This window comes from Stenella coeruleoalba, assembly GCF_951394435.1.
Source record: "Stenella coeruleoalba genome assembly, chromosome: 2".
In the NCBI taxonomy this organism is placed as follows: Eukaryota; Metazoa; Chordata; class Mammalia; order Artiodactyla; family Delphinidae; genus Stenella; species Stenella coeruleoalba.
In genome coordinates this window covers 154,174,852-154,187,400 of record NC_137147.1, presented here as the reverse complement: position 1 = coordinate 154,187,400, position 12,549 = coordinate 154,174,852, and the positions used below count along the sequence as shown (strand labels likewise).

At 44.4% G+C, this 12,549-nt stretch overlaps 1 protein-coding gene across 1 annotated transcript in view; it reads right to left on the bottom strand.

Annotated features, from left to right (window-relative positions):
• The window catches only part of MYO5C (myosin VC), a 118,992-nt gene that overhangs the window by 43,357 nt on the left and 63,086 nt on the right, over window positions 1-12,549 (bottom strand). The window contains exons 23-30 of the mRNA XM_079913746.1: window positions 12,131-12,224; window positions 8,922-8,985; window positions 6,064-6,244; window positions 4,055-4,148; window positions 3,731-3,794; window positions 3,568-3,648; window positions 2,180-2,360; window positions 435-528 (exon numbers count right to left, since the gene is read on the bottom strand). Coding sequence (XP_079769872.1) covers window positions 435-528; window positions 2,180-2,360; window positions 3,568-3,648; window positions 3,731-3,794; window positions 4,055-4,148; window positions 6,064-6,244; window positions 8,922-8,985; window positions 12,131-12,224 — 853 coding nt within the window. The remainder of the gene's footprint in view (window positions 1-434; window positions 529-2,179; window positions 2,361-3,567; window positions 3,649-3,730; window positions 3,795-4,054; window positions 4,149-6,063; window positions 6,245-8,921; window positions 8,986-12,130; window positions 12,225-12,549) is intronic.

Sequence of the window (12,549 nt, the reverse complement as noted above, 5' to 3'; positions counted from 1 at the left end):
GGGGCCCGAATTCTTACTTGCCAACAATCAACGGACCCTGGAAGCAGCTGCCGCCTTTAAATACCTATGAACCTTAATGTACTGTCCACCCAGCCCACTTCTCACTTTTTTTTTTTTTTTTTTTCCAGTACGTGGGCCTCTCACTGTTGTGGCCTCTCCCGTTGCAGAGCACAGGCTCCGGACATGCAGGCTCAGCGGCCATGGCTCACGGGCCCAGCTGCTCCGCGTCATGTGTGATCTTCCCGGACCGGGGCACGAACCCGTGTCCCCTGCATCGGCAGGCGGACTCTCAACCACTGCGCCACCAGGGAAGCCCCCACTTCTCACATTTATGTCACCTGCCTGACTCCATGGAGAATCAGTTTGATGATGATTTTTTTGGTCATTTCCTGGATACAGGAAATTAAAAGCAGCTTCATGAGGGTTCCAGTTACCTTTCATGTTTTCAGCTTGTTCATTCAGGCGGATTTCAAGATCTTGCTTCTGTTTCTCCAGTTCTGCAATTTGCTGTTTAAAGTCTGGGATCATCTTTAGAGAAGAATTAGAAATATTAGAATACTTTCACGTATAAGCTTTAAAATCTCAGAGCTGCTCAGAAGCAAACTAAACTGTCTAGGTCATTAACCCCATGGAACGTACGTCTAGTATACTTGTGTAAGAGAGCTAGCCAAAGCATAGACTGGATTGATGCAATTTTTTTTTTTTTTTTTAACCTCAAGACCTATATAGTCACAAGAAACACCAGCATGCTCAGGGTGAGCAGTTCTCACATAGCTACAACCCTCCACATCTCCAAGGTCTCCTGGAGAGAAGGAAGTATACATCTGGGAAGGCATACGGGAATTCTCTGCTGAGTTGAGGGAGGGATGATGTGACGAAATGGTAGCCGGTCTCTTTGGTCCAGGCCCAGAGACGTTATCTCCTCATCTAGAAACAGGAGAATCATCTCAAAGGGGTTCTACCGTGCCCTCTGAATTCCAGGCTGTGCACGGCTCTGTTAGCAGAGGTCTGGAATGATCCAATATGTTTCATAATCCTCTGCCTTTGTCTAGCTAATATTTGTTTAAATGTCCATCATTTCCACCCCTAGTCACGTATGGAGAGTTTTTCTATCGTGCAAGTTTATGAAAACACCCGTGCCTCTGAAGTCCAAACGAAAAATACTTGTTTGACTGTGCAATTGGATTTCACTGCAAATTCCTCATTAACGCATCACCCAAGGAATAAACAAAGACGTGCAGGTCCTTAACTACCGTTCCATACGTCCGCTGTGCCCAGGGTCACACATGCTCACGTGTTGACACAGCACTGAGACTTCCTAATGCTTCCAGGCTATAGGGGGAGGAAGAGGGACCAGTAAAGAAGGAGAGAAGCAGCAGCCAGCGAGGCGGGATGAGAAGCCTGGGAGACCACAGTGTCCTGGAAGCCAGCAGAACAGAAAGGAGGGAGAGGGAGTCATTAACATCACCAAGTGCTGCTGAGAGACTTAGACGAGGGTGGAAAGGAACCCTCTGTGCTCAGCCCTGTGCAGGCAGATTCAGTTAGTGGGAGAGGCAGCCCACAGAATGGGGTGGCCACAGAGTAAACGGGAGGTGAGTGGAGAAATCACAGCCAGGTGGCATGGAGAAGTGTGGCCAAGTCCGCCAGAGAAATGGGGTGGTGGCTGCAAGGGGTGTGGGGTTAAGAAAGGATTGTTTTTGTTGAGAAGGTTCCTAAGGTATTTCTTCATGCCAGTAGACATGAGTGAGAAGAAAGGGTGAGACAAATGGCAGTGGAGAAGAACAGGCATCACGGAAGAAGGAAGCTGTTGAAACAGTGAGATGAAGGGCATGAGCAGGGCGACTGACCTTCTGAATGCACACCCCTCTCAAGAGGTACCTTTTTACCTTAATGCTTTTTGTTACTTGCCAAGGGGTTAGGGCTAGATTTAAAATGGATAGATTTAAGAGCACACACATCACAGAATCTGGACCTATCCTATGGTAAACCCTCTTAAAATGCTTTCCAGCCTGGGGTAATTTTATAGTTTTATAGTTTTTATAGTTTTATCTTCTGAACCAGCTATTTCACTCCTGGGAAATGTAATCTGTTTTACAGCTGAGACACTGAATTTTACTCCACTAATGCATAACATCTCCAGAATAATGGCCACGACTGGGGCCCGCAGCTGAGACCATACCATGTTTTCTGATGTTAGCCTGGTGACTTCATGACGGATACTTTCATTGATGTCATTCTCTTCTCTAAATAATTTCTGCAGGTGGTTGATTTCCTGACTTAGATGCACCACTTTGGAGTTCAGAGCTTCAATCTCCTTTTCGTAGCAATCCTTCTGGGACTGGAGATGGCTCTCCAAAATGCTGTTAGAGGAGGTGTCAAGAAGTTAACTGCAGTCTTTATTCTGCTGATGACTCTGAGTGTGTACTTCTGCAGCAGTTATGAAAACCCGCAATTAAGAGCCAGGCGCTAAGCACATAAAGTTTACTTGTGTACACAAGGTTACAAGCTATGGAATTAGGAACATAAAATTATAAACTCCTTCTAGCTGGTTAGGAAGTGTTATGTGGTGTTAACATGCAGTTAATGATAAGAAATTTTATTTTGGACATTATTAAAATTATATTTTTACTCTAATAATTAAAAAAATATGTTCTGTGTGATGCAACAATGATAAAGATACATGTTATTATACATTTTTCAAAACCCATAGAATGTACAACACCAAGAGTAAACCCTAGGGTAAACAATTGACTCTGGGTGATAATGATGTGTCAGCGTAGGTTCATCAGTTTTAAAAGATGTATGCTCTAGTGAGAGATGTTGATAATGGCTGTGCATGTGTAGGGGTAGGAGGTATATGAGAAACCTCTGTACTTTCTGTTCGGTTTGCTGTGAACCTAAAACTGCTCTAAAAATACTTTACTAATTTTTAAAAAAGCAAACGCCTTAAATTTAAACACATCTATAGGGACTTCCCTGGTGGCGCAGTGGTTAAGAATCCGCCTGCCAATGCAGGGGACACGGGTTCGAGCCCTGGTCTGGGAAGATCTCACATGCCGCAGAGCAACTAAGCCCATACACCGCAACTACTGAGGCCACGTGCCACAACTACTGAAGCCCATGTGCCTAGAACCCGTGCTCCATAACAAGAGAAGCCACTGCAATGAGAAGCCCGCGCACCGCAATGAAGAGTAGCCCCCGCTCGCCACAACTAGAGAAAGCCTGTGCACAGCAACGAAGACCCAACACAGCCAAAGATAAAATAAATAAATAAATAAATAAACATATTTATATATCTATAGCAACACTGGCTAACTTACTTGATATAGTCAGTTTTCATTGTACAGGTTATGGGTTTTATTACTTGGCCAGTTATCCCACAAAGAGATTGTTCTTCATTATTAAACTAATTTACTCAATCTTCAAAGACATATTTCCAGGGATTATTAGACCATTCTACTATAAGGAATTTACTTTGTCTATCAAATCTATGAAAGATAAACTTTTGAGTTTCCAATAGTACATTATCTCTGAAAAATCACAAAGAACCTGAGGGAAATTTCTCACCGTGTTGCTTTCTTTAGTCCTTCATAAGCAAACCAAAGTTCTCCATCCTCATTTAAATGTTCCAAATCTTCCGGAGAGAGCCTGCAACAATGAGGAGGGTAAGAAAATCATCTCTTTCATGTGTTACCTTTTTTTAAATGCTTGGTAATGCAAAAATGATTACCTGCTTCTTACATCTTCAGTGTCGTAGCTCTCAAGAAGTTGTTTGGTGATTTCCGACACCTTTTCTGAGAGAAAAAGGCACAACTGGTATAAATTACATTTTTGCCTAATTTCTCTTTTCCCATTTCCTTTTTAAGGACCCAGTTCTCTAGCCCTTCAGACTCTCCAGCTAACCATCTCATCAGCTGACTAACTTACCAGCTATCCCACCAACCAACTAACTAACCAGCCTCAGACCAATCAAAGGACACACTGCCTTAACAGCGACACCTATGATAAATTCAGCCTGCACCCCAATGGACTCAGTGACTCATATTTTCGTTACCTCTCATTTCCCGTTTCTGGGACTGCACATGTTTTTCCACTTCTATCTTCTGTGTCTGAAGTAGCTCTATCTCCTTTTCAAACTCAGAGATTGTCTGAATCCCAGCAATGATGGAACCAGGTGAAGAAAAAACAGCTATCGTGATTTACATCAGACAAAGGGAGCACTATTACTGTATTATTTATCTGTGCAAGTTGTCCTAAGTGCAGTTTCTCAGTTAAAATCTTGTTAAACCATCGCTGCCCATAAGGCTTGGCCTTAAAACCTTGTTTAACTATCTAAAATACTGTGCTTCCCAGATGTACTTGGTTGTAGCAATAGAATTAGTTTCCCTACTATAAAAAGGGAAAAAATAAGTACTTACTGCAAGCTTGGGGAGGGGAGGGAGAGGGGAAGGAGCTGCGAGAAATCAAGCACAGGGGATAAGTGCTCTCTCACTGTACGATGAAATCTTGGTTGCAAGGAAGTGGGCCAAGTCAAGGGTCTGGGCTCCAGCTACGTTTAGACGTGGCCCAGCGGCAGGGGCAGGGCATGCCCTGGAGGTCTGGGAGTTGGCAGTGAGGGCATGATCCGGGTCCAAGAGGGGCAGCTCTGGTTGTGGGGAAGAGGCTGTATTCTGCCTCTATTCACATGTGAGCTCAGGTTTGTCTTCTGCAGCTATGGGAGCTGTTCAGAGGTGAGTAACCCTTCCTGAATATTTTCTCAGTCAGCCTAAGTGTTTAAAGGTTAAAGCTCTTGTTTCCACAGGGGGTGAAAAGGGAGATCAAGTTGGCATTTACTGATCATTTTACATACACGACCTCATCCTTGTAATAGGTCTATAAGGTGAGTAGAATGACCTTTTATAGATCAGAAAACTGAAGCTGCATAAGCGTTACATGGCACGTTCAGGGTCACATGGACAGCTGACAGGGGACCCAGGACTATCCACCCTCAAGCCCGACTTCTGGTAACACTTCAGTAAATGTTCCAAGTCATATCTGTATTTACTTACAGGCTTATTATAACATGTATCATGATGACAATGGGTTTATTTTCTTTGAAAATCAGACTAATCTCCTTAATATACCACATTGGAGAGTGTGGATCATAGTTTTAGCTACCAAAGAGGAAACGAGTGACAAACACTGGTGCCGTACTCCAAGGGCAGCCACATGATTTCCCAAGATATAGACTGCAGCCAGATGACGTGACTCCCAGATTGACATCAGTCTTATGTGGCTGCTAAGAATGCAGGACTCATAGGCATATGTGGTCCTTCCAGATTCCACAGTCCAATCTACTACTTTCAAATAATAGGAGACTAGGGCCCAGAGAATATTGGCAGTTCTGCTAAGAAATTCAGAGGCAACCCAGGTACGATTCCATGACACATCTTCTAAACTATGCACGGGTACTCCTTGATGATTACAGAGGATATCTGTGTAATCATAACAATTTTCTACTAACATGTGTCTCACATATCTAGTGGAAGCTTAAAAGCTTTCCAACCTTTCACTAAAATGGTCTGCCTTGAAGAAGGGAGGGACAAACAGGTTTGTATTTTCCAATGGGGAAGGAATTTAGTTAAAACCTTGATCGTCCAGGCATGGACCACTGCTTGTGTAGATTATCTGATAACACTTTAAAATGGAAGATTCTGATATGGTCATTTAATTTTAATAGCGGTATTACCAGATATTCAACATGATGGATTATATAACAGGGGTTCACATCAATTTATAATTTAATATGGAAGTATTCTCTGGGTCAACATACTTGAACAACTTTATGTAAATGTAATTTTTACAAAGTTAGAAAGCTGACTTTTAAAACATAAAAAAACAGTATTGCTAAGTCAAAGGCAGCAGGGGGGTTTACACTTAGAAGAATTGGAGGAACCGGGGTCCTTTGGCTTTCTGCCCTCACATGGGTACTGTCAGCTGACCTTGCAGGGATGTGAAGTTCCTCCCACTCCTGCAGGTCAGACGAGTCAGCCAAAGAGCTTGTGGGGGGTGAGCAGCTCCTACCTTTGCCTGCTTGCTCAGCCGGGCCACCTCCCCTTTCAGGCCATCAGAGGTGACCCGCTCTCCCTCCAGCTGACGCTGCAGTTGCATCTTCTCATCTCTGAGAGCTTTCATTTCTTCTTTCAAAAACTGGATCTGCTTCTCATAGTCTTGCGTTTTCAATTCAAAACTTTTTTCAAGAAGTCTAAGCAGCAAAAGAAAATTTTGAACCGTCTCTAAAGGCTTTACCCTGAAGTAGAACTACAGACCATTTGGAAGATAAGAGGCTCTTCCTTCCGAAAGGAAGAGCCAAGTTAAGACCTATTGTGAGGACAATGGTCTTCTGTTTAGCAGACGGCTTTCTGTCCCCTTAGGTTAAGGCAGCTTCTTCTTACACCTTCTGATCAGAGAACTGTGGCTCTACAGGGGTCACTCCAAGGACGCGCAGGAGAGGGAGGCTAAACGTAAAGACTCAATGCTTTTTGGGGGGTCGTGTATCCCCCAAGCCGCCCCGGTTCCACGTGGTCCCCTAAAGGGGCCACTTCACTCAGAAAAGACCGTGGCACATTCTGCTAAGTCCTGTCCCCTGCCTCGAACCAAGGATCCTTGGAGCAGTTTGGCTTAGTCCTGAACAAGTTAATACTTAGTCCTAAACCAGTTAAATGGTTACTAAATTAATAGCCATTTAAGATGTGAAAGGGTTCAGCTCTTCAATCATCTTAGAATAAACTGCAGCAAACCCAGGTGCCCAAAAGGCCACAGAAAGCCAATTCCTTGTACGAGGACTGCTCAATTGAGCCCAAGAAAAATAACCGAAGAGAGATACAGAGCCTAGACCAGCCCTACATAGCTCACAGGGGCCCAGTCGGAATTGAAGCCATCCTAGGCGCTCTGTGAGTTTAAGAAATCATCTTCCCACTTGCTGGGCTGTCAACTCAGTCCATTTTATGACTTGCTTTTATAGCACAAAGAGGAAAATCCTGAGGAAGAGAGTCATACGCCCAATAGGTTTTTGTTTCATTTCTTCTTACAGGTATTAACAAACTTTTAAACTTTGTTTTCAGACTTAAAAAAAAAAAAAACTACAGTGCTCCTAAGAGGCCAGGAAAATACATTTGAAGAAGCAAATTGCAACCAGAAATCTTATGTAAAGAGAATCTCAGACGTGTAGCCTAAACTGACCAGAAGTATGCCCACTGACTGTGGCACCTCTGAGCCTCTCAAGGGTTGTGACAGGACCAAGTCTTCCCCAGTCAGCTGACCAGGGACCAAAAGGAGCTGCAGGTGAGGGCTGATGAGGACTGCAAAGGGGTCAAAATGACTTGGCCTCAGGCTGGCTCTCCAAGCCTCTGCTTGAAATGATCACTCCTAAGTGGCCTGAGAACACCAGCAGATGCCAATAGCTGAGCTCCTCTATCCTAGATTTTAGAGTTCACTGAAAAACAGACTTTTCAAGGTAAAGAGTTAACTATCCCTATTTAAAAACTGATGTAAGTATGGCCCAGCAATTGCAGTCCTAGGTATATATGCAAAGAAAATGAAAACACTAATTCACAAGGATACATGCACCCCAATGTTCACAGCAGCACTATTTACAATAGCCAAGATATGGAAGTGTCCTAAGTGTCCATCAACAGATGAATGGATAAAGAAGATGTGGCATATGTATACAATGGAATATTACTCAGCCATAAAAAAGAAAATTTTCCATTTGCAACAACATGGATGAAACTGGGGGGTATAATACCTTAGTGAAATAAGTCAGACAGAGAAAGACAAATACTGTGTGTTATCACTTATATCTGGAATCTAAAAAATAAAACGAATGAATGTAGCAAAACAGAAACAGACTCACAGAGAACAAACTAGTGGCTATCAGTGGGGAGAGGGAAAGTGGAGGGGCAAGAAAGGGGTAGGGGATTAAGAGGTACAAACTACTATGTATAAAATAAATAAGCTAAAAGGATATATTATATAACACAGGGAATATTAGCTAATATCTTATAACTATAAATGGAGTACAATGTATAAAAAGTTTGAATCACTATGTTGTACACATGAAACTAATATAATACTATAAATCAACGATACATCAAAAACAACAAACAAAACAGATGTAGGATCATAAAACACTCTATGTATCTGTTAACTCTTGGAGAGTTTCAGTGACACTCCCTCCCCTAACTGCTTAGCATCCTGCCCTCTTCATCCAGACCCAGGTTCTTCTGCTAACTAACTTCACAGGGAAGCTGTATATCCTGCCACCCAGGCAGCCCTGTGCCTTTTAGCCTTGGACAGAGATATGCAAGAATGTTCCATCTCTCCCCAACACCCTGCCATGAATCCCTACCTGGAGATCTAAAAGCCTGTGAGTTGACTTCTTAAGAGAGGGGGCCACAGACTGAAGCCTCTAGACCTTAGCAAAGGATTTGATACTGAGACAGGAAAGGCAGGGCTGGTACAGTACAAGCTCATGGGGACCTGTCTTAATTTGTGTGAGGTGGGTTACACACATTACTACCTGAGACAAGAGTCAAGTTTACAGATACAATGTGGGGGGTGAGGGGAAGGAAGGGAGGTTTATTTAAGAGGCACTAATTTTCATCCTTGGACTTGATGGAAGATGAAAAGGTGGCAGTCTCTGAACTTCTCACTGTCTTGGCAATAAAGGTCCACTGTGCCCACAACTCCAGAACCTGTGCAGTGTCTGAGAGGTGCACACTGGGCACTTAGCTCTCTCAAAGCTCAATCTCTCACTTCCTAAAAATATTCACACCCTGCTCTCCTGTACCTGTGATCTGCTACCTGCAAGCTGAGACGCAAAACAGAAAAGAGCAGATAGGGAAAAAAGCAGTGGCTTTAAGACAAATGAGATTTCATACATTCTCTGTCGTTCTTCTTTCTGCACATCATCAAAGAGCTGCTTGGTGAGGTTGTCCATTTTTTCTGTGAAGGAGAATGAATACCTTTGAAATATGTCCGCCAAGCAATGCCTTGACTGTTTCATGGCACATTTAAGAAAGTGAGAATGTAAGAATAATCACGTGGTATTTATGATTAATGGGACTTAAGATGAGAGTATAAATGTCATTTTTTATAAGTTAGAAATAGATAAGGGGGTTTCAAAATAATAACCCTCACAAATTGGTTATGTTGGAATCTATGAATAGTTTCAGAGTACTTTTATTGGTCTGAATACCATTTGCTTTATTAAAATAGATATGTTGGCTTTGAGACAATAAATATTATTATTAAAAAAAAAACAGGGCTTCCCTGGTGGTGCAGTGGTTGAGAGTCCACCTACCGATGCAGGGGACACGGGTTCGTGCCCCGGTCCGGGAAGATCCCACATGCCGCGGAGCGGCTGGGCCCGTGAGCCATGGCCGCTGGGCCTGCGCGTCCGGAGCCTGTGCTCCGCAACGGGAGAGGCCACAACAGTGAGAGGCCCGTGTACCACAAAAAAAATAAAAATAAATAAACAAACAGAAACCCTTTGGGAAGAAGATGATCAATTTATGACAGGGGTTCTCAATCTCAGCACTACTGATGCTTCGGGCTAGATAATTCTTTGCTGTGGAGAGGGGGCCATCCTGCTCATTGTAGGATGTTGACTGGCATCCCCGGCTTCTACCCACTGGAGGTCAGTAGCACCTCTGCTCTAGCTGTGACACCAAAAATGTCTCCAGATTTGGCCAAATGTCCCCTGGCGGGGGGTGGGGGTGGGTGGGAACCAAAGGGCCTTGGTGGAGAATCACTCATTCATGATAACCAAGAAAATAATAAAGTGTCTCTCTTCATCTGGGGAAGAGGAAGTCTAAAAAGCAACTGTTGCATTTAAATACAATACAAGAATCCAACACAAGGTGTAGGTTAAGTGGGCACCTGACCACTGGGAAACAATCACTGGGGTTCAAGACAGTGTCTGCTTAGGAGAGCTCCACATTCCCAATGTGTGCCCTTCAGCATGGGCACAGGATTAACAGATGCAGCCCATCAAAGCCTGACAGCCCGATATGTGCTTAGCTGACACCTCGTCCTTGAGTTCTACCTCATTTCTGAGTCCTGCCCCAGAGGGGAGCCCAGGGATGAGGTGACAATAGTAATCCTCCACATGACTTTGTTTAAAAAAAAAAAAAAAGCCAACAGTTTAATAGTTTGTCTAATGCAGTGTAAAATGTCCCTGAATCAAAATGACTGCTTCAGAATGTCATGAGTCATCCAGAAAACACTAGGGAAAATGCTTAAGCTTTAATTTAGAAGATACTGTATTTGGTATAATTTCAGTGTTTAATTCATTCACAGAATTGACTTCAATTCTGGTGTCTACCATCTTGGGCTATTTGCAAATGGGCAAAAGAGGCTGTCCAAATGGGACTTTCTTCCCCAAAGCAATGAGATTTTGCCCAAGGTGGAATCTCAAAAAGGGGAAAGAGCATTCGATAATATCCTTGAGTCCCACGTCACAAGAGTTAAGTGGAAGTTGGTGCCTTCGTAAAACTCAGTTTGCCATGTGTAGGGAGACCCACAGGATAAGCAGTTTATAAACATGGGGTGTGAAAGCTTCCAGGCACTTTTTAGAAGGAGTTATAAAATTACCCACCCGAACATGTCAATGCTGTCAAATATATAATTTTCAGGACATACTTGTGGGAATTTAAAATGTTTTGTGGGAAATTCCACTTAAAGAAGTTAGAAAGAAGAACAAACACTCAAGAGGAATGGATTGTAATGAAAAAGCCCTTCCCTAATTCGAGTTCAAGGTTTACTCCCAGACCTCTAACCTCTTCCTGTCCAACACTGCCACGTACGTGGGCCCCAGCACCCACGTCATCAGCCCTTAGAGACAGGGTGCAGGGCACACAGTATGTGCAGCAGGAGGTCATGCCTATCCTGGGCATCACCAGAACACCCTGCCTGCTCTGCTGGCCAGGTCTCAGGATGTTTACTTCCTCCTCCCGACATGTGCTTCTCCTGCACTCGGACCCGAAGCCCAGGGCTTAGTGCTGCTCCAGATGCTGGCACATCCCCCAACAGCTGGGCCTAAGGTGTGTGCTAGATCCCCAGGCCTGAACCCTTGCGCCCCTGCCCCCACGCTGGAGCTTAAGGAATAGCTCCTGGACGCGACAAATAATCCAGCGTGGTGATTTAAACTACCTGGTGAGGAAGCACTTGGCTCACGTTCCTGCTGCCTTTTCTGGGACTTAGCAAGGGCTTGCAATTAGAATTTGAGTCGGACAAGTACAGATGGACAGAGCTAGGCTAAGGATGGCTGCTCCACACTCCAAAGGAAAGTGTTACTGCTGGTCCCAAGGGCCTGCCTCTGACAGCTCAGGGCTGATGTAGCTCAGCGCTAAGCGGGGCCCCTTGTTCAGGGCCAGGACAGTGGCAGAGGACCTGGGTACCACTTAGACTAAGTAACCTGGACAGAGCTGAAATCTGAGTGCAGATGCTTGGTAAGCCACAAACATTATCCCAACACTGCCCTGGACAATGCATCAGGATGACTACAAGGTTTAAAAAAATACAGACTCTGGGGTTTCCCTGGTGGCGCAGTGGTTGAGCGTCCGCCTGCTGATGCAGGGGACACGGGTTCGTGCCCGGGTCCGGGAAGATCCCACATGCTGCGGAGCGGCTGGGCCCGTGAGCCATGGCTGTTAAGCCTGCACGTCCGGAGCCTGTGCTCCGCAACGGGAGAGGCCACAACAGTGAGAGGCCCGCGTACCGCAAAAAAAAAAAAAAAAAAACAGACTCTGAACCATACCTGCCACCACCGCCCACTACACTCCCCCACCCCGTCTTCTGATATCACAGCTCCAGGCTGATGGCCCACCCATCGGTACTTTGTAAATGGCCCAGGAGGTTCTGAGACAGGGACGGCTGTGCTCCAACAAAAGATGGAAATAAACCGGATGAATCTGTAGGGTACAGTTGCCACGATTTTAAATAAAGTTATTCTCTGTGGAGTGAAAGTTTACTCATTATGCCACAGCCTCCTGGTCCAGCCTGAAACTCAGTTCCCACCCAGTACCTATTTCCTGAATGACTGGACTTGTGAACGGGTGAATGTGTGTCGGATCACCTTGGGCTTTACCTTTCAACTCGTCAGTCTTCTCTTGAAGCTTCAGCTGTATTTGCTCTTTTTGTATTTCCAATTCTGAATTACGCTTCTGAAGCTTTGCCAATTTCTAGCAAAGGGAAGAAAAAAATGCTTTTTTGAAAACCTCGCTTTGAGTTTTGTCCCCACTGCCTGTATATTTTTAAATTAGTATTTTTTGGTCTCGGCTCCCATCCATAGGTAACAGCCGGCACCAGCCCACTGCAAGACGCTGTGTTTAGCTCCACGTGCAAGGGCTCCATGTGACTTCGACAGACACTAGTTCCCAGCCTCGCCCGGAAATGGCTGAAATCAAGGAGAAAGAACCAAATCCAAGGTTTTCCCAAAGTCAAGGAAACTTCTCTGCCTTTTTCTTGGCCAGGGTATTTATATACTTAATATAAGAAATTTATGAT